We start from the raw sequence: 23,181 nt of genomic DNA, 5'->3' as shown, positions 1-23,181 counted from the left end.
AGAGTTTTGTGTAGATTATGAAATTAGTAGCTTAGTAGACTAGTAGAAGACTAAACTATTGATATTTAAAACCTTTATTTCGAAAATTTGAAATTTCAGTCTACTGAACTTTCTGAACATAAATTTCTACTCAATAGAAATTTGAGTAGACTATCAAATTAGTGGAGTAGTAGATCAGTAGAATACTGAACTATTGTTATTTCAAAACTTTATTTTGAAAATTTGAAATTTCAGTCTTCTGAACTTTTTGAGTACAAATTTCTGCTCAATAGAGTTTTGTGTAGATTATGAAATTAGTAGCTTATTAGACTAGTAGAAGACTAAACTATCGATATTTAAAACCTTTATTTCGAAAATTTCAAATATTAAGAGATTCCAACGGTAAAATTTTCCCGTAAAATTTAATTGTTTCGGGCGTTTGTTCTTTTTTCTATCCGTTATCAATACGACTGAATTTTTTCGAATGTTTTATGCGAAGTTACATCACTTTAAAAATTCTAAAAAAGGTAAATAGCAAATACCAAGTGTTTTAAGTGAAATGTATCTGTATAGTATTTATTAAATATTTGACTACTTTCAAAAATACCTTTAGGTATTATATCACAAACTAATTTTTTTTGTTCCAGATCAAATACAGGTTTTTGTTGGGCCCTTCTAAAACAACGTTTTATAAATAATGTTGATATCTAAAAAATGTTTTTTATCTTCTTTAACGTAGAAAATTATTATCGGCTTTTTATTCTAAAATCACTTTGAAGTGAGAATTCCCTAAAAGGCCTGAAAGGCTTCTAGCCCATCTAGAGCATTCTAGAGGTGTATTTAAGTGACATAACGCAATGTCCCTATTCTTACCATATTATTATCGATAGTATTATTTCTCATAACGCTCTAATCTTTATACGCTTTGCATTTAAATAGATGGCAAAAGAAAAAAATAGAAAAAATATAGATCAGTTATCAGAGAGCAAGGAGTCCCAATTCATCCTGTTTAGATCCCCTTCCTCCTCAACACAGATCAAAGTTAGAAATAGCTATTTTGTATAAAATAGCAGAAAAACCCAATAACTCTGCCTCCGTGGTAGCGTGACCCTAACAGCCAGCAGGTAAGGGACGTAAATTATGCAATTTCCTCATTATTTACTTACATGTTTATTATTGGAAAGAGGGGGAATAGTTTATCCTGGTCAAGTCTGAAAAGGCTAAGGGTATTAAGGTGAAACTTTAGAAAATTCTGGAGGGATTTTAAACTAAATTAAAAGGCACTACGTGCATACAGGTTGTTGAAAAGTTATGTCTGCAATATCTTGGAACCGAGGTAATAATTAGAAAATACTAGGACTGCTACTAACTTCCGCATTGTGACTACGATTATTTGCGAATGCAACTACTCTTGGCTGTAACTGCTAATACTAGCGACAACTACCGTGACTACTTACAATCGTAACTACTTGTGATTGCTACTTCTTGCGACTGCGACTACTTGTAATTGCAACTACGACGACTTGCGACTTTTGCTACAACTGCTTGTGAATGCGACTACTTCTGACTGGGACTACTTGTAACTACGAGTATTTACGAGTGCGACTGTTTGTGACTGTGACTGTGACTATGACTGTTTGAGATATGTGACTGTGACTACTTGCAACTACTACTACTTGCGACTGTGACTACTTATAAATGCGACCACAGATACTCATGCTGGGGACAACTTGAGACTGCGACTACAATCTACTTTTGACTGCGACTACTTTTGACTGTACGTTACTGAAACTGAGAATACTTGTGATTGCTATTGCCTCTACTTGCAACTGTGACTACTCTTGACTGCAAACACTTGTGACTACAACCACTTATAACTACATCAACTACTACTTGTGTCTCCTTTTGCAATTACTTTAGACTGAAAGATGCTGTTACAAGAGAAGAACAGTATGGCTTAAGAAAGGCTATATGATTATGTTGACCAAATTTCCACTGGATTGATTATTGAGAAGTGCCTGAGTCATCAAACACCCTTAGTCATCAGTTTTACAAATTATTAGCAAGCACTTAACTCAGCGGACAGAAGAGCTTTAGCGAAGATCTTATCGTTGTAAGAAATACCTGGCAAATACATGACAGTGATTAGTACTATGCATGAGAATAATATTGCTGTGATTAAGGTACGAAATGAGGTTAGCAGTTGGTTTTGTGTTAAATCAGGAATTAAGCAAGGTTATGTTATATCTCCATTTAAACGGAACATTTTGATGGAGTATAATAAAGGAAACAGGAGAACATGGAACCAAATGGTGAAGTAAAACTTCCCTAAACTTAGATTATGCTGATAATTTGAGCATCCTAGATGAAAGTATGAGCAACATGACTGACAATTTAGAGTTTTTGCGAGTTCATAGTGCTAGAATAGGTTTGAAAATTACCGTTAAGAAGGTTAAGTTTTTAAAGCTAGGACAAAGTGAAGATAAAAAGGTGACCTTGGGTAATGAAAAGATCGATGAAGTGAACACGTTCAGCTACCTAGATGGTACTAGTGGTAAAGACGGTGGGTGCAGTGAAGATGTTAAAAGTAGAATAGCTAAGGTCCAGGATGTTTTTTCACAGTTGAAAAAAGTGTAGGAGAATATGACCCAATCTACGAATGAAAATTGGGATACTGGTAACTACAATGATGACAGTAGTCAAGTATGGTTCTGAAGCATGGGTGCTCTGATAAATGGAGAAATATTCTCAAGATGTTTTTCAAAGATATTGTCTACAGACTATTTTGTTTATCCGACTGACTGACCGTATTTCAAACAGTAGGCTGTGCAAAAAGTGGGGTTTAATCTCGTTTTCTAGGGTTAAAATGAGATAAAGATTGAGATAGCTATGGCAAGCTTTGCATATGAAGCATAACAGATTGCTAAACATTCCTTTTCGGCCAACCGTCTAGGGCTAATGAAAAGCAGGTCGTCCTCGGTTGGGGTGGGAGGAAGTCGCTAGGAAAAATTTATGTGAAATGAGAACTTCCTGGGAGCGTGTAAAGAGAGAGGCTTTGGATATATTGGGATGGGTGAGAAGCGTGCGTATCTGTGTTTGCCTCAAGGGGCTTGGCACTGTGATGAGTTATAAGTAGTAGTTTTAATAGTAGTAGTAATTTCAACCATTTTTGACAAAATGCTCTGTGAAATCTTTGATCAGCGTAAAGTGAGAGGGACATCTGAAAGCTGCTTTCTGATCATTTTTTAATATTCCCCTCAACAGACCCTGACGCTTGAAAAAGGTCGCAAACGCTTGAAAAAGGTTTATGGAACAAAGTTGTTGCCTTCTGCTGCAAAGCCAAGAAATTGGGCAAATCATGTTGATCCATGTCTGTTTGCCAACTACAAAAAAAGGCACGATTCAGTAAAGAAGCTGACAGGCAAAACCCGCAACCATCACTTACAGAATCTCAAAGACAACAACTCTTATTTGACAGCATCAGAGGTGACGCACAGACGTTCTTCAGACCTAGCTGATATGCTCTTTTAATGCGTAAATAATGAGCCAATCACCTGACTTACAAACCTGGTCCTGGGGGTTGTGGGAGTTTATATCATTCCCTAAGGCATAGTTATCAGATCTTTCAGCTATTTTTAAAAGATGATTTTCTCAGGTTTTTGATCAGAATTAAGCAGGAGGACGTCTTAAGTGAGGAGGACTGTTTACCACCTGATCGCTTTTCAACATCCCCCTTAACTTACCAAATTAGTTTTAACTCAATACTCTCAGCCGTTCTTGAGATATTGCTGATACGCCCTTTTGACAACTAACACACAACAACTAACTTACAACTACTAAAATTTTTAAGTAGAAATTTCTACTCAATAGAAATTTGAGTAGATTATCAAATTAGAAGATTAGTAGATTAGTAGAAATGTGTGAAATTATCAACAATTGTTAATAACAATTGTCGTTGTTACCAACAACGACAATTATGGTCGATGAAATAACGACAATATTTCGGAATTGAAAATTATGGGCCACTTCGCGTTGACAGCTAAATTCTGAAGAATCTCATCTCTGTTCTTTTTTATGTCTCGCTTATGAAACTAATAAGAAGCAACGTCATTTCCACCCCAAGTCGTATTGGTAAAGAATTTACGCTCGATCCAACGAAGTTTTACTAGAAAATGTTTACTGCTGGAATCCCTCAAAATTTTTAATTTTCGAAATAAAGGTTCGAAATATCAATGGTTCAGTCTATTGCTTGCTTTGCTGTTATAGGGTTCTGAAAATTATTTGCTGCTGTTGAAATACGTAACAACCCTAATTTCGAAATTCAAGCACTACTTCGGGTTGGCAACTAATTTTTGAAGAATCTCACCTCTGTTCTTTTTTATATTTCACTTATGAAAATAACAGGAAGCAATTTCATTATCTCCCTAAATCTTTTGACATCCCCCTCCACCCTCCTCTCTAAGTTTGGAAATAAACTTTTTCTTATATTTTCATTAAAAAATTAAAAAAATAAGCGTTTTTCACCTAGACTATTCAAAAAGAATTACAGAGAAACGTAAAATCACAGGAAAAATTTAAGCATGTTTCAAATGTGGACCTACTGAGGGTACCTTTCTATCTATTTATTGTATACACTCAAGGTCTGGAATACCCCCCTCCTATTTTCGTAATGACCCACTAGGCCTCATCCGTAATAACTGGTGAGAAATCACAGATCGCTGTGCACAATTTTGTCAAACATCAAGTGTAATCAAATTGATTAAATGAAGTTTTAAAATAGATGTGTATTAACAATATATTTTGTATGGAATACTTGACATGCGCAACCATGCAGAAAATCTACCTTTGAAACTGGGACTCTGAATATGCAGTTTTTAAATTGTTTAACATTCATTGGCTATCTTATTGGCTATTTTATTGGATATTCATTGGATATCTCAGAAATGCCCAATTTGGGTCATAATTACAGCTCAGTGCCACGAAATGGTGAAAACCACCATTTTTCTGACGCATGATCGTTTCGGCAACTTTAAAAGGGCACTATAATTTTTAATTTACATTTGAATGAGCCGTCTCTTGGGTTTTAGAACCACTTTTTTGATACGATAATCCCTGAAAAAAAAATACAGATCCATGATCTTCCTTCCAAAAAAAAAAAAATAAATGCAAAATTCCACATTTTTTCTGATGGGCGCTTCAGACTTCTATAATAGGGTTCTCCAATGTCCTGAATTTAATGGCGCAATTTAAATTAAAGTCACTGTATCCGTCGAAGGTGTCTTCCCAGTTTTCAATAATTACATAAATTTCCTCACGGTCGTAGCTTTTGATGCCTAATTTTAAACTTGATGAACCTTATATTTCTGGAATGAACAGAAAAGGCAAATTTTTTGGTTGTACAAATTGTTATCAGAACTTCTTTTTTTAGAATTGTAGTTACTGATATCCCTGGCAACTCCTTGCTTGTAAACTTCAAGTCTCAATCTGCAACTGCTATCGTGCATCACTTAATTGCATGCAGTGGGGGTATCAAAAAAAGGTGCCTTCAAAGAATTGTGACTTGATGCTGACAACTTGTTACCTTCCACAAGTCTTACATCTTTGCATTGTCAGCAAAACTCCATCTTTAGTAGATGACAAAACCATAAGTCTTACTTAGTCTCTGGCATTGGACATTACGTAATGGCATGAAGCAAGGCTGCAGAGGCATACTCCCATGGTGTCCCAGATTTGTTACAACTAGATGTCACTCCTGGTTTTTGGCTACCTAAACATTGGAGCGTACAAGGTACTCTGTCCTTCATCCTGTAAGGCTCTTTTACATTATTTTCAGTTTTTACATTATGGTATCTGTCATCTTTGTATTTGTCTGAAATTACCGTGTTGTTCTCTTTATCTCCACAACACGCATGACAAGGGCATATAGGCGTTTCAAAAACAGGTGTCTTTAAATAATCACCACGCGAAGTATCTTTTGGCTTTCTCCACAAATTCCATGTCTCAGCATTTTCAGTCCGAAACTTATGAAGTTTGTCCACCATCTTTTTAAGATGAATAAACCGTGAACATGGGTCATCATCCAATCTTACGTCCTCAATTCTAACCCATGCAATATACTGAATCTCATTGGGAGAGTTCGTCTTAAAATGAAAATTTTTAGAGATTCCGGGCACTATAAATAAACGTTGGTCACGAAGTCCACATTTACGTTCAATAAAATATTGAGGATTGATGACTGATTTGCAGTCAAATCCAATTTCTTCATTCACTTCTCGTATAGCACAATCTACGGGGCCTTCATTCTTCTCTATTTTCCCTTTTGGGAAAGTCCATTGTGACAGAAAGTCATCTTCTGTCGGTCCTCGCACCACCACCACCTCCTCAAGAGATTCGTCTAGTAGTACACAACCATAAGTTGGTGTTTTTTGACGATATTTATGCCATACTCCGTAGACCTTTGTAAATTCACTTCGGTCAGAAAACCTTTTAAAACAATATTTAGCAAAACTTCTGAAAGACACACTACGTACTTTCTTGCTTACGTATTTTGCGTCTCCTTCAATATATCTGTAATAATATTTTTCCAAAAGACTGAATACATCGTATGAATTCTGAAAAATTGCTTTCTCTGAATCTTGAACAAATATTTTGTCTGAAAATAAATTCTGGATTTCTTTACTTAGAGCTTCTGGAATGTTTATATTCATTTTTATTATTTTTATTCAATAAGATTAATGGAATATTTAAGTTATGAATATATTTTTATAGCTATGGATATTTTCTCGAAAAAAATTTGTTTTATGCTAGGTTGTATTTCTTTTTTTAGAAAGCTTGATATGTATCACTGAAGATTATTTTGCTATTTTCATAAATGAGAAAATGCAATCGAATATTTTCTCGAAGGAAAATTTACATTTAATTTTAAAAATGATGTAATAATATCTGAAAGTTAAGCTTATTCTTAGATTTGGTTTCTTGTCATTACACTACCTAAATTTAAATTTGCTGATTGAAATGAAGGTCGAACTTCAAGGTCAATAAGTTCAAAATAAAGGTGAAAGATTTGGTTCTTATGGATTTGGGGCAGCATTTAAAGGGCAATTGGGGGATGGGGGCTCTACATAAATAAAAAAAAAACTTGGCAATATATAATTGCCTATAATTAAAGAGAAATTGGGGGGGGGGGGCTCTACATAAGTAATACAAACTGGGCAATCGGTAATTGCAAAAGAATTGCCTATAATTGCCAAATTTATAATTGCTGATTGAAATGATGGTCGGATTTCAAGATTAATAAGTTCAAAGTAAAGGTGATAGATTTGGTTCCTAGGGATCTGGGATGGCATGTAAAGGGCAATTGGAGTGGGGGCTCTACACATATAATTAAGAATTAGGCAAGTGAAGCAGAAAATATAAGAGACTGAAAGAAAAACTTCAAAAAAACTTACGATTTAGGAGAGAAATAGGCCCAAAGGTTTGCACTACATATTCCCTTCAAGTTAAAAGGGAAAGGTTTGGTCTTTAGAGGTTAAGACAACATTTAAAGCGCAATTCAGGGTGAACTGGGGCTCTACATACATAATTAAAAAATGGGTAAATGACGCAACGAATACAAGAAATTGAAAAAAAAATCTATAGAGAACAGACAGAAAAAAGAAGCATTCAAACCTCAAAAATTGTTAGTGGAAATGAAATTAAAATATAAAAGGAATGACGTCATTAATTTGAAACTGGAAAAAGTTAGCTTAAATGAAAGTCATTCAGCATTGTGTAAGAGCGTACTAATTAAATTAAGGGCTCAGCATTTTGAAAACGATTTTGACTTTTTTTTACTTTTATTAACATAATAAACAAAAATATAAACTATTACGAATATAAATCACTACGCTAGAGAAAAAATTCAAATTTAGCTAACGCGTAGCAATTAACTACATAAACTTTCCTAAGTGCATTCTAAATTAATAAAAAAACACAAATATTCCTAGAAGTATCCTAGATTATTTAAAATAATAATAATAATAAAAAGACAATCACCTTCTCCCAAACATCCCCAGGGTAACAACCACCTTCCAAATACATCTTCATCCACATCTACCTCTTCAACCCGTTCCTCCCTCCAGTCCTATAACCCACTTAAATCCTCACACCCCAAAAAAACTAAAAAAAAATTAAAGAAATACTCTTTTAATCTAATTTTAAACTCTGGGACGTGCTCAACCGCCCTAAGACTCACAAGAAGCGAATTCAATACGGAAGGGTCAAGATGCTTTAAAGTAAAATGAGATCACAAACTATTTTCAATCTTCACAACAAGGAGGGGTAAAGTTAATAAAACTTTACAAAAAGAATATATAAGTATTGCATACAGTATTTATTTTACGCCTCATAATCAGGGGGGGGGGGGGGGGCAAGGTACACCTACGTATTTAAACAAATAAGTAGAACAACAGGGAAATTTTTATAAAAGACAGTGGAACGCAACTTTAAATGAATATTTCGATCCTATATCCAAGGGCCGTCCTCAGCAAAACAGATGAAGAGAATAATACAATATAAAAGAAACTTACATTAAAATTCAATCATTAAAACTGAAAGGTTTTTAAAAAAAAGAATGTTTTAAAACAGCCCTAATATCATTACTTCAAGGAAGTTCAACCAGGACTGCTACCAGTCCTGCAACCAGGACTGCAGTCCTGGTTGAATTTCCTTGAAGTAATGATATTAGGGCTGTTTTAAAACATTTTTTTTAAAAAACCTTTCAGTTTTAATGATTGAATTTTAATGTAAGTTTCTTTTATATTGTTTTTATTCTCTTCGCCTGTTTTGCTGAGGACGGCCCTTGGATATAGGATCGAAATATTCATTTAAAGTTGCGTTCCACTGTCTTGCATAAAAAAAATTTCCCTGTTGTTCTACTTATTTGTTTATTATGGAAAGGTAGTGTGGTCTTCGTCGCTATTTACCTACGTATTTCCAAGGTATATAACATAAAGGAATTTAATTTCAAATATCAGAAAAACTGGGCGGTTCAGCTTCCCCCCTATCCAGGCCTAGAACTGCCACTAATTATATAGATCGTCTTAAAAACCTAGAGAGATCAAGGGGGAGGCAGAATCCAGAAGCCAACTTGTCCAGCCTAAGAAACAATGTAACTCCTACTTAACTGTTGGAATCACAGAACAAATAGGATAGTTCACGTTATCTTGCTACTCCAACATCTGCTTGAGTCGAAAAATATAGATATTGATTCCCTGTTGAGTACCAAATTCAATTCTTAATAAGCTACAAGTTTTTACCTAACAGAATTGTGACAGGAGTGCTTCACCAAACAAATTATTAGTTAGGCCAACTGATTCTTTAACGCTACAATAATAAGGCTTTAAGTAACCAACTGACTGATTAAAACTAAGATTTGCAACTAGGAGTTACCATATAAATTTCTAATTAAAATTTTGATTTTTTAATTAGAATTAAAATTTTGATTAATGAAATAAAAATTTAAATTAAAATTAAAATTAAAAAAAACAAACAATTTAAATTTAAAATTAAAATTTTTAATTTGAATTAAAATTTGATTGCCGAATTTCACGCCGCCTTATGATAAAAATAAATTTAAAAGACTTTTTCCACTAAGTAAGTTTTTCAAAGACAAAAAAAAATGACCGTGGAGTGTCAGTTTAATTGACATATACTGATATTTATTCCTTAAAGTTTGAATTTTTTTTTATTTATGAAAGTAAAAAAAGTAAAAATGTTAAAAGTTTTTTTTTTCAGTAAAGAGCAAATTATGCTCTGATCTTAGACGGCATGGGGTTATCAGCCCCATTCATGTTAATATTTGTTTATTTTTAGTTTGACTCGGCTATTCATTGTAATTTATGTTCGTTTTGAGTTTCATTATTTTATTGAGAGTAATTTATGGTTGTTTTAGGTTTTGAAAATTATTTGACGTTATTTCATTTTTGGCTTAATGGAGCTTTGTACTTTTCTTTGAAAAATTACTTTGTAGAAAAAGTTTTTTAAATTGATTTCTGTTCGTTTTCATTTTAAATAGTCTTATTCATGGAAAAAATTATATTTTATATCTTTTCAGTTCTGTTTCCTATTAAAAATCCATAGTTTTGGTTGCTATTCGTACGTTGGAAAAACTTTTTCAACAATTTTTAATCCTGACGCAAACAGTATTTTTTAATGTAATTTTTTAACTCCTGAAATTGACCTGAAAAAGTAAAACTTAATATTGTTCAAAAAAGATTATATCTATGCTCTTTGACAACCTGGATAAACTTACACTCTTTTCATTTATTTAAATTGTAACAGCAGAAGTAGTAATAGTAGTAACACCAAAAGTTTCAAGTTAATACGCCAATCGTTCTTGATATATTGCTGAGGTGTCTTATTGGCAACAATAAACACAATGCCTTTTGATCTAATTGAAAACAACGTTTAGTTTTAAAGTACAATGGGCCAATTGCACAATTGTGGGGGTTTGATATGCCAAATACCCCTAAAGACATAATTGTTTGACCATTCCACCATGCTAAGCAAAATGGCTGTCTAAAAATTTTGACTAGATGCCATTGAAGAATGAATGGGCTTGAGAAAAGGTTTATTTGCCCTCCAATCTCTATTTGCTCTTAAAAAGGACGACAGAACCTTTAACTTTGATTCGAATTTAAAAATGATTATTAAATCTTTAATTTTTTATTCTCAAAAAGGGTACTAGAGCTTCTGATTACCAATCCAATGAGCCCCTTCCGAAGTCTATATGATCAATTTTTCTATAAAAGCCACCTTATATGCCCCCAGGGCATAACTTACAACCCTTGCCCTGTGGAATGGGGCGAGGGAATTTGTCATCCTCAAAGACATAATATCCAGACCTTTCAACTACGTTGAGTAAAATAACTATCTCAAAATTTTGACTGGAAGTGCTTTGGGAAATGATGGGTGTGCTGGGGGAGGGGGCTTTTCCCCTCTGATCCCATTCGACTAATAAAAAAGCCACTCTCAATTTCTAATCGAAGGAACCCTTTTGGAAGTTTATACGAAAAAACATACTATAGAAACCTTATATGGGCCAAAGGGCATAACTTACAACCCTTGCTCTGAGGGCTATGGGGGCGGGGGGGAGATCTTAAAAGCTAATCTAGATATTCCAATTTTCATCCAGGTGAGCCTCCTCTAAAGTCTATATAACCATCCCTTCCATAAAAACCTTTAATGCCCCGGGGCATAACTTACAACCCTTGTCCCCAGGCTCTGGAGGTTGGTTTCAACCCAGAAGCCTCGTTATGTGATATTTAGACTATTTGGAATAAAATGGGTATCTCAAATTTTCTATTAGGTTCATTTCGAAACAATACGACGTGTGTATGTGTGGGGGGGGAGAGGGGGTTAGCGGCTCTCCGCTCACTTTGACATTTAAAAAGGGCACTAGAGCTTTTGATTACCAGTCTAATGAGCCCCTTCTGAAGTTTGTATGACCATACTTTCTATAAGAAACCTTATATATCCCAAGGGCATAACTTACAACCCATGTCCTGAGGGCTGTGGGGGGGGGGACGTTGTATTCTTGAAAGACATAATTTCCACATCTTATAGAATCTTATAGTAGGCTGTGCAAGACATGAACTGTAGATAAAAATATATAACACATATTTCTTGAGGTATTACCTCCACCCCCCCCAAAAAAAACAAGCATAAGGTAATAAGAATTTGAATATATATTTTTGCTGAAAGGTATATATTTTGCCGGGGGGTGGTATCTTAAAAGCTAATCTAGATAATCCAATTTTCATCCAGATGAGCCTCCTCTAAAAGTCTATATAACCATCCCTTCCATAAAAACCTTTAATGCCCCCGGGTCATAACTTACAACCCTTGTCCCCAGGCTCTGGAGGTTGGTTTCAACCCCAGAAGCCTCGTTATGTGATATTTAGACTATTTTGAATAAAATGGATATCTCAAATTTTCTATTGGGTTCATTTCGAAACAATAAGACGTGTGTGTGTGGGGGGAGAGGGGGTTAGCTGCTCTCCGCTCACTTTGACATTTAAAAAGGGCACTAGAGCTTTTGATTACCAGTCTAATGAGCCCCTTCTGAAGTTTGTATGACCATAATTTCTGTAAAAAAAACCTTATATACCCCAAGGACTTAACTTCCAACCCATGCCCTGAGGGCTCTGGGGGGGGGGAGGTTGTATTCTTGAAAGACATAATTTCCACACTTTTCAAGTACGAAAAGAAATTCTTATATAACTCATGAATAAAAGAGAATTGGCCTTCTATGCTTTATTCTAAATATATAAATTTCTTCAATTTTAATGATGCATGCCAAACGCTAAGAACCTGAGGAAATGTGCCTCATTTTTGAAAAATGGGAGAAACACATCCAAAAAGGCAAGTGATCTTAATGAAAATTGCAGAATTAGATTCTATACATTAGACAACAATGCTATTGAGGTTTGTAGCTGCTATCGACAAAAATGTGGAATTTTGTACTTATTCCCAGAAGAAAGATAAGAAGATAATTTTTATTTTCCTAGGGGTTGACCTATCGCAAATATGGTCCTAGAAGATCGGGAGAGGCTTAATTCGAAGAAAAAATTAAAAGTTCTGTTGCCTTTTGTAAAGTAACCAAAAAGATTTTGCCATTGGAAAGTGGCGCTTTCTTTCATTTGTGGCATCAAACAACGATTTTGCCTGATGAAGGACCAAATTGCTTCCGACTGAAATTTCTGAGGCAGCCAGTCAATTTAAAAGTATCAAAAGACTATATAATTGTGCTTCCCAGTTTTGGTGGAAGTAATAAAGCAAGATTTGCATTCGTTCCTGAAAATTCAAATTGTCCATGCAAGAAAAATAAATAATACGGTCATTTGTCTCAATACTTTTTTTAAACTAAGTTAAATCATTTTATTTTCCCTGAATTTTTGTTTATTGATGTATTATTGTGCATCAGCTAATATGAAAAATCAGCATTAGCTCATTGTGTAGGCATGGGAGATAGGGAGTAGATGCCTAAAACAGCTCATCTCTATACCCAAATTTTCCAGCTCTCTGTGAGCCTTGAGATAAATAGAGGACAGGGTATGAGGGCAGATGCCTCAAAGAGTGTGTTTTAATGCCCACACATATCTTAAGTCATATTGAGTTTTCATATAAATATAAAATGAGTTCTTTGTAGGAGGGGGGTGTTAATTAAGGTGCTTGGGCTCTTGGGCTCCTCTGTAGGTTCGGATGAGAACTGATATTTTTTCCTATTAGTGATATTGTGTCAGCTTTTGAAGATATCCAGGAGGAGCTTGACAGTAATTTTACCGAGTTAATTAACTACTTCGAGGACGTCTAAGTATGAACCAAAGGGTCACCCCACCCCGCTCCTGACTTCTGGAATACCTATAGCTGATGTGACTTGGGCCTCCCACGAACCAACAATTTTATGAATAAGAATTTTCATTATTTGCCACCATTCAAACTTCCGGTAGTTCTTGGAAATTATGAAACGCAAACAGGGCTAAATGAATGCTGTTGTGACTAAGTTAGAATCCGGACTCTCTCCTTTTCCTGCCTCCAGAAGGAAAAGTATGCAGACCTTAATCTTCTTAATTTAAAGATTGTGCAGACCCTTACACCTAAGGCCCCCTCGCCATTTTTGGAAGCCATTGCCTATGATATTAGTAGATAATTCTTTCATTTTTGAAAGATACCCAATACTTTATTGTGAACCAGGTTTGATGAACTTTTGAAAATAATCTTTAATTAAACTATTGCTTAGCTATTTTGTAATAAGGAGTTCTCTCCATTTTAAATTTGCTTGGTGATCTTAGAGTTATCCAGCTGGGGACTGAAAGCATAGAGCAAGTCACCGAATTCCGATATCTTGGTAGCACAGTCTCGTTTAGTTGCGATTCTGAAAAAGAGCTGAGAACACGAATAGTCCTGGCAAGCTCAGCATTTCAACGACTTCGACCAGTCTGGAGATCAGCGAAGTACTCACTCCAGCTAAAATTTCGCCTTTTCAGAAGCAACGTCATTTCTATTTTGACGTACGCGTTGGATTGTTTAAAACTCACAGCTGAGCAACAAACACGACTCACTGCATATGAAAACAACTGTCTTCGACGTATCCTGAACATTAACTGGAAGGATAGGATAACAAAATTGAAAATTCGCCACTACACAAACCAGCCTGATGTCGCTGATGTAGTCAGGCAAAGAAGATGGCGCTATCTTGGCCATGTTATCCGTATGCCAGGATCGAGACTGTCGAATATGCTTCTCCAGTGGCAACCAGACGACACGCGTCGACGAGGAAGGCCCAAAAACACGCTTCGCAGGACATATGAGCGGGACAGGAGAGCCCTTCATGCATCCTTAATCCCTGAGTGGGAGGACATCTACGCCGCAGCTCATTTCCGGGATGATTGGAGGCTGTTAACGGACACCCTGTGTGCCTCTGGAGGTACAAAAGGAGCTAAGGTCTAAGGTAAGGTAATCTTAGAGTTTAATGTTATTTAAATTAAATTAAAACAAATTTAAGGTACCCCAGGTCTGGGGTACCTTAAAAGTACCCCAGACAGGAAAACCTTCTGATGAACGCCTAGATGATACGTATTTTTATCAAAAGAGATAAACCAAAGAGTCGGGTAATTGATCTGAGTGGAGATTGGAACTAACATTGACAAAAAAACTATTAACACCATCTAGCCAGTGATTAACATTTTTCAGTGTAATAATTAAAAATAATTAACTTAATTAGTACAACAGTCAAATTAGGGTAGTAATATATATCTGATCTCAGCTCTTGACAGAAAAATGATTACACGGCTCGACAAAATGTTATGTGTCACCAAATGCTAGATGGCTTTGATATTTTTTGTCGATGCTAGTGACAGTTTCCAATCTTTTAAGTTATGCATACTCTTTTGGGATTAACCAATGTCATGTACTGCATCTGTCTATAGGGACGTCAAGTAACGGGGGAAGCCACCTCTGCCAGTGTTTCAGCCAGTCGGTAAAAAAGTTCGAATCGGTATAATATTGGTAGGAAGCATGACTATCTTACTAACTCAGTTTTTATTTTTTAATTAAATTCATAAGCCCACTAAAGCCAACAAAAGAACACCGGCTCAAAGCCCATTAAAGCCCACTATACCCTTAAAGCCTAATTAATTAAATACTAAAGCCAACCATCTTAAAGTTAGTTCGACATAGCCTAGTCATGTTGTGGCTTAGTGGGTTTGAACTTAGTTTGGTAAACCTAGAGATTGAACCTTGGTATAGCATTACACTGCAGGGCTGACGCACGGAACTTAATGCAAAAGAAGTGTCGGTTCGTTAATCCAATTACTTACTTACTACTTACCATCTTAAAGTCCCTAGCCTACATAACCCGCCAAGATTTTATCCAAACTAGCCTACAAATGCGTTGTGCACACTATATTTTACCTTAAGATAATTATTAAAAAAAAAAGTACTGATTAATTTCATGAAACAGGTGGATTCAGGACTGAAGAACAAATTTCAGATTTTCAGTTATTAGTCTAGATGATTGGTAGGACGCTTATGAATCACAACATTTTGCACATAAGTTGTTTTGTCTGCAGCACTATCCCCGAATTCTTCTAATTGACAATATCACCTTTTTCAGGATAAATACAAGTAATTGACCTTCCTCGTTATATGAAGCAACACAAAAGCCAACAAAGCCAGCTTGTGGTGATTTCTTACTTTTAATTACACCTTAAACTGCAGTATATTTTGAGATAAGTACCACTCAAGACCAGCTGCTGCTGTATCATAGCCCACTCCCCGGCAATCGCTTCTCATCTTGAAACATTAATTTATCTGCCACGCAGGGCATGGTCTATGCAAGGCGCGGGCAAACTTCTATCATGTCTGTCTACTTTACCATCAATGGTACAATTCTATTGCATGTGGCATGCGTCACATAGAGTGCGCTATTTTTGTAAATAGACGACACCTTAGATGGTGCTAACCTTGAGAGCCTACATGATGTTTAGACTTCACAAAGCTGAGCTAAAAGCTGATGAACATGTTCAAAGTTCATTGTCCATCCATATTTCATTGCCTTCAATAACGGCTATGCAAGGTTGATTTTGACATTAATTGTGGAAGGATTTGAAGAAACAAATAAATAAGGAAAAAGATGGCAAAAGTGAATCCTTTGACAAACATCTCGAAGGAAATTAGAATAGTATGTATATAGGAACATAATGGACACAACTTTTTTTGGTGGTAAAATTACATTTAATTTGGCCACAAATCAAAAATTGGCATTTCAGTCGGAAAAATATTCTTAAGTCCATAGCTATCTTTGTGGCTACTAATAGTAATTTGGCACCATATTACATAATATAGATTTACAAGGTGTCGAACCGTGGAAGAAATTGAGCTACAAAGTACGAGAAAGTACAAAAAAGGCAAACAACAGAGCATGGTGTAAGACATGTATTGTAACACAGAGTACAGTTTATACGACGAAATGGGCTAACTCAATATCTGCTACATCAAGCTTAATATTTAAAAAAGCAAACACGCGTTCTCGCCTGTGAGCATCCCAAAGCAAACTGATACTTAAAGTATAGCTTCAGGTACCCGTCAAATAGAATTAGGTGATAGTTTTCAGATTAGTAATTGAACGGGAGTTACAAGCACTTATTGATTATATAAAGTGAGATTATATAATGCTCTTTATTTAAAATGATGAAAAGTTGGAGAAGAATTTTTCACTTACATCACATCGCCCAATTTCATACGGCTCTGAACAAGAGCACATGATTTCAAATCTGATTGTCCTACTGCCCTTCGCCTTTTCACATTAAAACCATCGTTTAACTGCGCCTCTACAATTAGGTCAGCCAATCCTTTTACAGGTTTTGGTGGTGAAACCTTTGCTAATTCAGATATTCGAACACGACGCGGTGATTTTGGTACAGATTCCTCACCTTGAGAAGGCGTCCTGTAAGATAAAAAATTGTCTGTAAAATAATTTGTAACAAATCTGTCTCAATTTGCAGGTTTTTATATTGGATCATTGAGTATTTCATACTGTCTTATAACTGCTATGTAATATTTTAAGCTTGTCTTAATTATTCTCATTTAATTGCCAAAATAATGGTAATTTGAATCCCTTATTCTTGGGTCTTATTGTGAATAAGTGGAATAGCGTTAATAGCACTAAAGTAGTTCTATTTATCATATTCATATTTGCGATGGGCTAAGCCTTTCATATTACACTAATCGGGCAACTGGCGGCAAAGGTGTAGTTCTAGCATTTTATTGGGGGAGGGGAGCAAGAAGGGTCAACATCCAGAGAGTCAAGGGGCATGGGTTATGTAATATTTTTTTCCTCCAAATTATTGTAAAAATGCTCCCCCTTACCCCCCCCCCCCCCAATGACGCCACTGAATGGTGGTAATCTTATTACACCAATAAAAAACAGGGCTTAATACAATTAAATAAAAAAACAAGTTTTTTTAACTGAAAGTAAGGAACGACGTTAAAACTTGAAACGAACAGAAATTATTCCGTATATGAAAGGGGCTGTTTCTCCTCTACGCCTCGCTCTTTACGCTAAAGTTCTTGATTGTAAAAAAAATTGAGTTGTGAGAAAGTCAAACTTTAGCGTAAAGAGCGAGGCTTTGAGGAAGGGACAGCCCCTTTCATAAATGGAATAATTTCTGTTCGTTTTAAGTTTTAACGTCTTTCCTTACTTTCAGTTAAAAAAAACTTGCTTTTTTATTTAATTTTTGAACCTTTTTGAATTAATACAGGTTTTGATTTTGCCTCACCGTAAATAAATAATTAAAACAAAATTTGCATATTGATTGTACTTTTATTTAGTTGAATGGCTTTCTCTAAAGTTGTTTAATTTTATTTACGAATGTTTTTATTAGTAATAAATATACGTAATTTACGAATTAAATTACGTAACGAACTTTTATATTCATATATTTTTAATGCGTATATTAGGGGGTTAGCCCCCTAGTCAATACCTCGCTCTTTAAGCTAATGTTCGAATTTTGTTCCAATTCTTTAAAAATGACCCCTTAATCACAAATGCCGTTGTTTAGAATAAATAGCTCTTATGAAAGTACTAAAAAATCTTTGGCTTAAAGAGCGAGGCATCGACTAGGGGGCGAACCCAATCATATAAGTAATATTTTCTTTTCATTTTGGGTTTTGATGTTGCTCCCTGCTTTCAGTTGAAAAACTTGTTTCTTTTTTTTTTAATTTCTTATCTTTTTTTTAAATAATGCTGGGAAATCCGGCGCCCCCTTCATAGCAATGTCCCATCCCCGTTTAAAACCCCCGACCCACCTACCCCCCCCCCCCATTACCAGAAAAAAAACCTGAAAACGTCTGTATACTTCCCAATAACCAATACTATATGTTAACATTGGGTAAAGTTCGTAACTTTCAGCCGTCCCCCCAGGGACTTCAGGGGATTAAGTCATACTAAAGGACATAGTTTTCATATTTTCGACCATGCTGAACAAAATGGCTATCTCAAAATTTTGATCGGGTGACTTTGGGGAAAAAGTGAGCGTGGGAGGGGGCCTAGTTGCACTCGGTTATTTTTGGTCACTTAAAAAGGCACTAGAACTTTTAATTTCCGTTCCAATGAGCCCTCCCACGATAATCCAGGACCAATGCGTTGATACGACCATCTCTGGAAAAAAAAAAACACGCATCCGTGATCTTTGTTCTGACAAAAAACGGAAAATTCCACATTTTTGTAGATAGGTGCTTGAAACCTTTACGGTAGGGTTCTCTGATACGCTGAATATGATGGTGTAATTTTCATTAAGGTTCTATAACTTTTAGGGGGTCTTTCCCCCTTTTTTCAAAAATCAGCCACATTATCTTAGGCGCGTAATTTTTGATGGGTGGGACTGAACTTGAAGAAACATATATTTTTAAAATGAGTATTAAATTCTGATTCTTTTGATGCATCTATTGATATCCAAATAACGTTTTCTAGAGTTTCGGTTACTATTGAGCCGGGTCGCTCCTTACTTACAGTTCGTTACCACGAACTGTTTGAAACAAAACTTGAGTTTTTTTTTGTTACGGTGCGTAAGTACCCTCGGGATGAACATAGCGCAGAGTTTTCTTAAGATGATTTTCCTTGTTACTTAAGATGGGGCACTGTAATTCTCTTATCAAGGGTTTTCAGCTATCGTACTTCAAAATCTGCAGTTTAATTTGGTCAGACATCATTTTTGAGGGGTCTCAGGCTTTTTTTTATCCATAAAGGTGTTTTCGCTTTACGCATTTACAATTAATATTACTCGAAGTAATAGTCACCGTTCTTGAATCTACTTCAAATGACGATTGTTTCACATGACAATCTGAATAATAGTTACCATTCTTGAATCCACCTTAAATGGTGAGTGTTTCAAGTTGCGATCGAAATAATAGTTTATCATTCTTGAATCTGCTTTAAATGGGGATTGTTTCAAAAGACGATCAAAATAATAGTTCCATTATTGAATCCGCTTCAAATGGCGATTGTTTCAAATGGGGGTCGAAATAATGGTTATCATTCTTGAATCCACTTCAAATGGTGATTCTTCTTCACTTGATTTTTTTTTTAATGTAGTTTCATATTTTTAGTTACTATGGGCTAGAGTTCTTGTTTACTGGGTTGCCTCTGACACGGCAACCATGATAGAACAAAAAACATTCGAGATCGGTTTGGAAAAACATTCGAGATCGATTTGGACTCTGTTTGTACGGTATTTTAGGCTTTAGAAGGTTCTGCTTGGGTATTTGAAAATAATTACAGCAGTTGGGACATAGCACAATATATTAACCATTTATAATAAAACAAAACACCTGTATAAAAGATTATTATATTTGTGAGATAACACTCTTCTGTCTATAAGAAACACCCACGAAGATTTGAAGTAGGACTTGATTGCTTGACAAAAATTCAACTAACATAAATTCAAACGAAAAAGGACAAATACTAACAAATTGCAAAAACATTCAAGAAATAATTATGCATTAGAAAAATAAGAATCGATAAATATGGACAGCATATCGGCCCGTGAACGATTTTGATCAAGGAACTGGGGTACTTAAATTCAAGGAAAATATTTCTTTTGTTTAGTTTTGCAATATACTAGTTTTATAAAATAACAATTAAGTATGTAATAATAATAATAATAATAATTTAATTACCCACCATCTACAAAAAGATTATAGTGGAGCACAACAAAAAAGAAAAAAGGAAGCTAACTTCAAACAAATGCAGGTGAAAAACGACGTCTCATCAATCTGAATTTGAACACTAAATTGTTCTGAATGGTCGACCATTGCTTGGATCGCTCCGGAAGTCCATATTTTTCAAGTCGAGAATTCCGGTATCGCTTGGATATATATAGTAAATCTTTTACCCACAAATATATTAAATCAGGAATGTAAAAACAGTAAAATGGACTGGTTTTGATCCGAAATATGATTTTTAAGTGTTATTTTCTAAAAGTTTATTTATCTGCTGTATAATGTATATTGTAATTTATACAATGCGCGTAAAATGTAATTTATCTGATTTTTTTTTACTTGATTCGTTGGAAGATCTTTCTTTTTGTTATTGTCTATTCTGTCTCATAATTTGGGGGAAACCTTCTTTTTTCAGTGTTAAAACGTACTACTTTTGTGTTACAGTGACAACTAAATATGTATCTTTTATTCACAAATATATTAAATCAAGAATGTAAAAAAAGCAAAATGGATATTTTTTTTTTTTTAATCAGGGCAAGACCAAAGATGCGAAGCACGATCATAGCATGGTCGTACATGGACGTTTAAACTTGGAATCGGGTAAACATCCGACAATAGCTATTGCACTAATAGTGACATCTAGGTATACAAAGAATTACAAATAAATAGATGTCATTTATATGTGTTTCTACATTTTGTGTCTGTAGTGAAGGTTTTTTTGCTAGTTGGTAGACGTTTATCAGTATAAGAAAACTTAAAAATAAAGCTTTATTTTTTTTCTGTCTCCACTCTAACTTATTTTTTGATTGCGTCTCAAGAACAGCAATAAACAGGATCAAATATACTATTTTTATGTTAAATGATAATTAATTATGTGTCGTTTATTCACAAATACATTAAATCAGGAATATAACAAAAGTAAAATGGAATTTTTTTTTGCAGCTTTCTGTATCCAAAAAAAAGTTGGTTATTTTTATCACTCATATATCAAGATTTTTTTTTTTTTGAACGGTTCTATTCTTCTTTGTAGGTATGGGTAAAATGTCTTAACAGGATCTTGTATTTTAGAATTTTATAACGGTTCCCCATACTTATTATACTCGGAATTTTTGCTCATCACTTCGAAACATCACCCCTTTAAGTATTCTATAACCCTTTCTGAATTGTAGAGTTTTTCCTTTCCCTAGTCATGGAACATCATCTAGTGGTACGACGTTATTCAGTGTTCCGCCTTAATATTTGTAATGGTAAAAGGTAACGGTAAAATGGTAAAATGGTAATGGTAAAAGGTAAAATACGGCATTGAACTTTACAGTCTCTACTGGTGGTGCTGATTTCCGTTTCGTTGTCCTTCAGCCACGAAGTGCAGTGGGGGGTTTGGGGCCAACCATCCTGTTTTGTCGCACACCCTTCCTGTTTACCTTCCCCAAATTTTTCCAGGTACCCATTGAGGGCTGGGTCGACTCTGACTAAGACTGCAGCGTCATTCCACAGACCGCAGCTCCAAACCAAGAAACTAGCAACACCAGGACTCGAACCTCTGTCCTCTTGGGCAATGTATTCCAAGTCTAGCTTGGTAACCACTTGGTTATTTCTGAATTATTTTCTTACTTTAGTGTTCTTTAACCAAAATAGTTTTGGTATATTTCACTATTATATTTCATTTTTTTTTATCTTTTCGCCTCCTTTATTATTTGTGCTGTAGCTGTCAAATCTCATCAATTACCTTCTAATTTATTTTACTGACACTGTGTCCGTTTTGTTAATTGTTTTCAGTTATTATTTATTTCATTTTTGGTTTTTAAGTTTTTATTCTTTTTTAAGCAGGCATTGTTTTAAATTTGATTGTTTTAGTTGATTTTGCGCTTGCACTGAGGACACTTAATTACTCAGAAAGGCAAAAAATTGACGTAAATGCCATTTCTTATGCTTTTGTATTTTATTCACAAAAATATTAAATCAGGAATTAAAAAAAAGTAAAATGGACATTTTTCTACTAATCAGGTCACATCTGGGTAAACATCCTACAATGGCGTAGCTATCATCACAACTGACATATAGGAATACAATAAAAAGATGGGCCTTTCTGTAACCCTTATACATTTATCTACCCTCATTTTCTGCATTTTGTCAAGGTTTGCGAACTCGGTACTAGATGCTTCATTTACCATAGGTCTTGCATGAATTTTATTAATTCATTGCAAGTACCCCTCATACAACTGTATAAAAATTTTTTGTTAGTTCAATCGCAACCTTTACAATAACAGAAGCAGAAACATATGCAATTCTGAGTTTTCTTTACTGTCTTCCCATAGATCCCAAGCAAACTGATACAGGAGTAGATATTTCAAACTGAAAAAACTAAATATTACTTTCAATTCAGTCATGTTTGTTAACGATACAATTTAGAATATATTATTTACACATAAACATTTTTAGTTCAATCCCAGTCTGTATTATAACAGTAGCAGAAACATGTACAGTTCTGAATTTTTTTCACTTCCTTCCCGTAGATCCCAAGCAAACTGATACAGGAGTAGATATTTTCAAACTGAAAACATCTAGATATTAATTTTAATTCAGTAATGTATGCTAGCGAAACAATTTAGTATATATTATTTACACATAAACTTTTTTTATTTCAATCGCAGTCTGTATTATAACAGAAGCAGAATCATGTGAAGTTCTGAATTTTCTTCACTACCTTCACATAGATCCCAAGCAAACTTATACAGGAGTAGATATTTTCAAACTGAAAACATCTAGATATTAATTTTAATTCAGTAATGTATGCTAGCGAAACAATTTAGTATATATTATTTACATATAAACTTTTTTTAGTTAAATCGCAGTCTGTGTTATAACAAAATCAGAATCATGTGAAGTTCTGAATTTTCTTCACTACCTTTACATAGATCCCAAGCAAACTGATACAGGAGTAGA

At 34.8% G+C, this 23,181-nt stretch overlaps 1 protein-coding gene across 1 annotated transcript in view; it reads right to left on the bottom strand.

Annotated features, from left to right (window-relative positions):
- Positions 1-23,181, bottom strand: part of cac (calcium voltage-gated channel subunit cacophony) — a 534,146-nt gene that overhangs the window by 461,270 nt on the left and 49,695 nt on the right. The window contains exon 2 of the mRNA XM_089100885.1: positions 16,742-16,966. Within this exon, the coding sequence (XP_088957011.1) occupies positions 16,742-16,966 (225 nt within the window). The remainder of the gene's footprint in view (positions 1-16,741; positions 16,967-23,181) is intronic.

The sequence above is a fragment of the Artemia sp. Qi Xiang Cuo genome, chromosome 15 (genome assembly GCF_049724085.1).
Source record: "Artemia sp. Qi Xiang Cuo chromosome 15, ASM4972408v1, whole genome shotgun sequence".
NCBI lineage: Eukaryota > Metazoa > Arthropoda > Branchiopoda > Anostraca > Artemiidae > Artemia > Artemia sp. Qi Xiang Cuo.
Note: the sequence above shows the minus strand (reverse complement) of the source record. Positions and strands in the feature narration are given on the sequence as shown.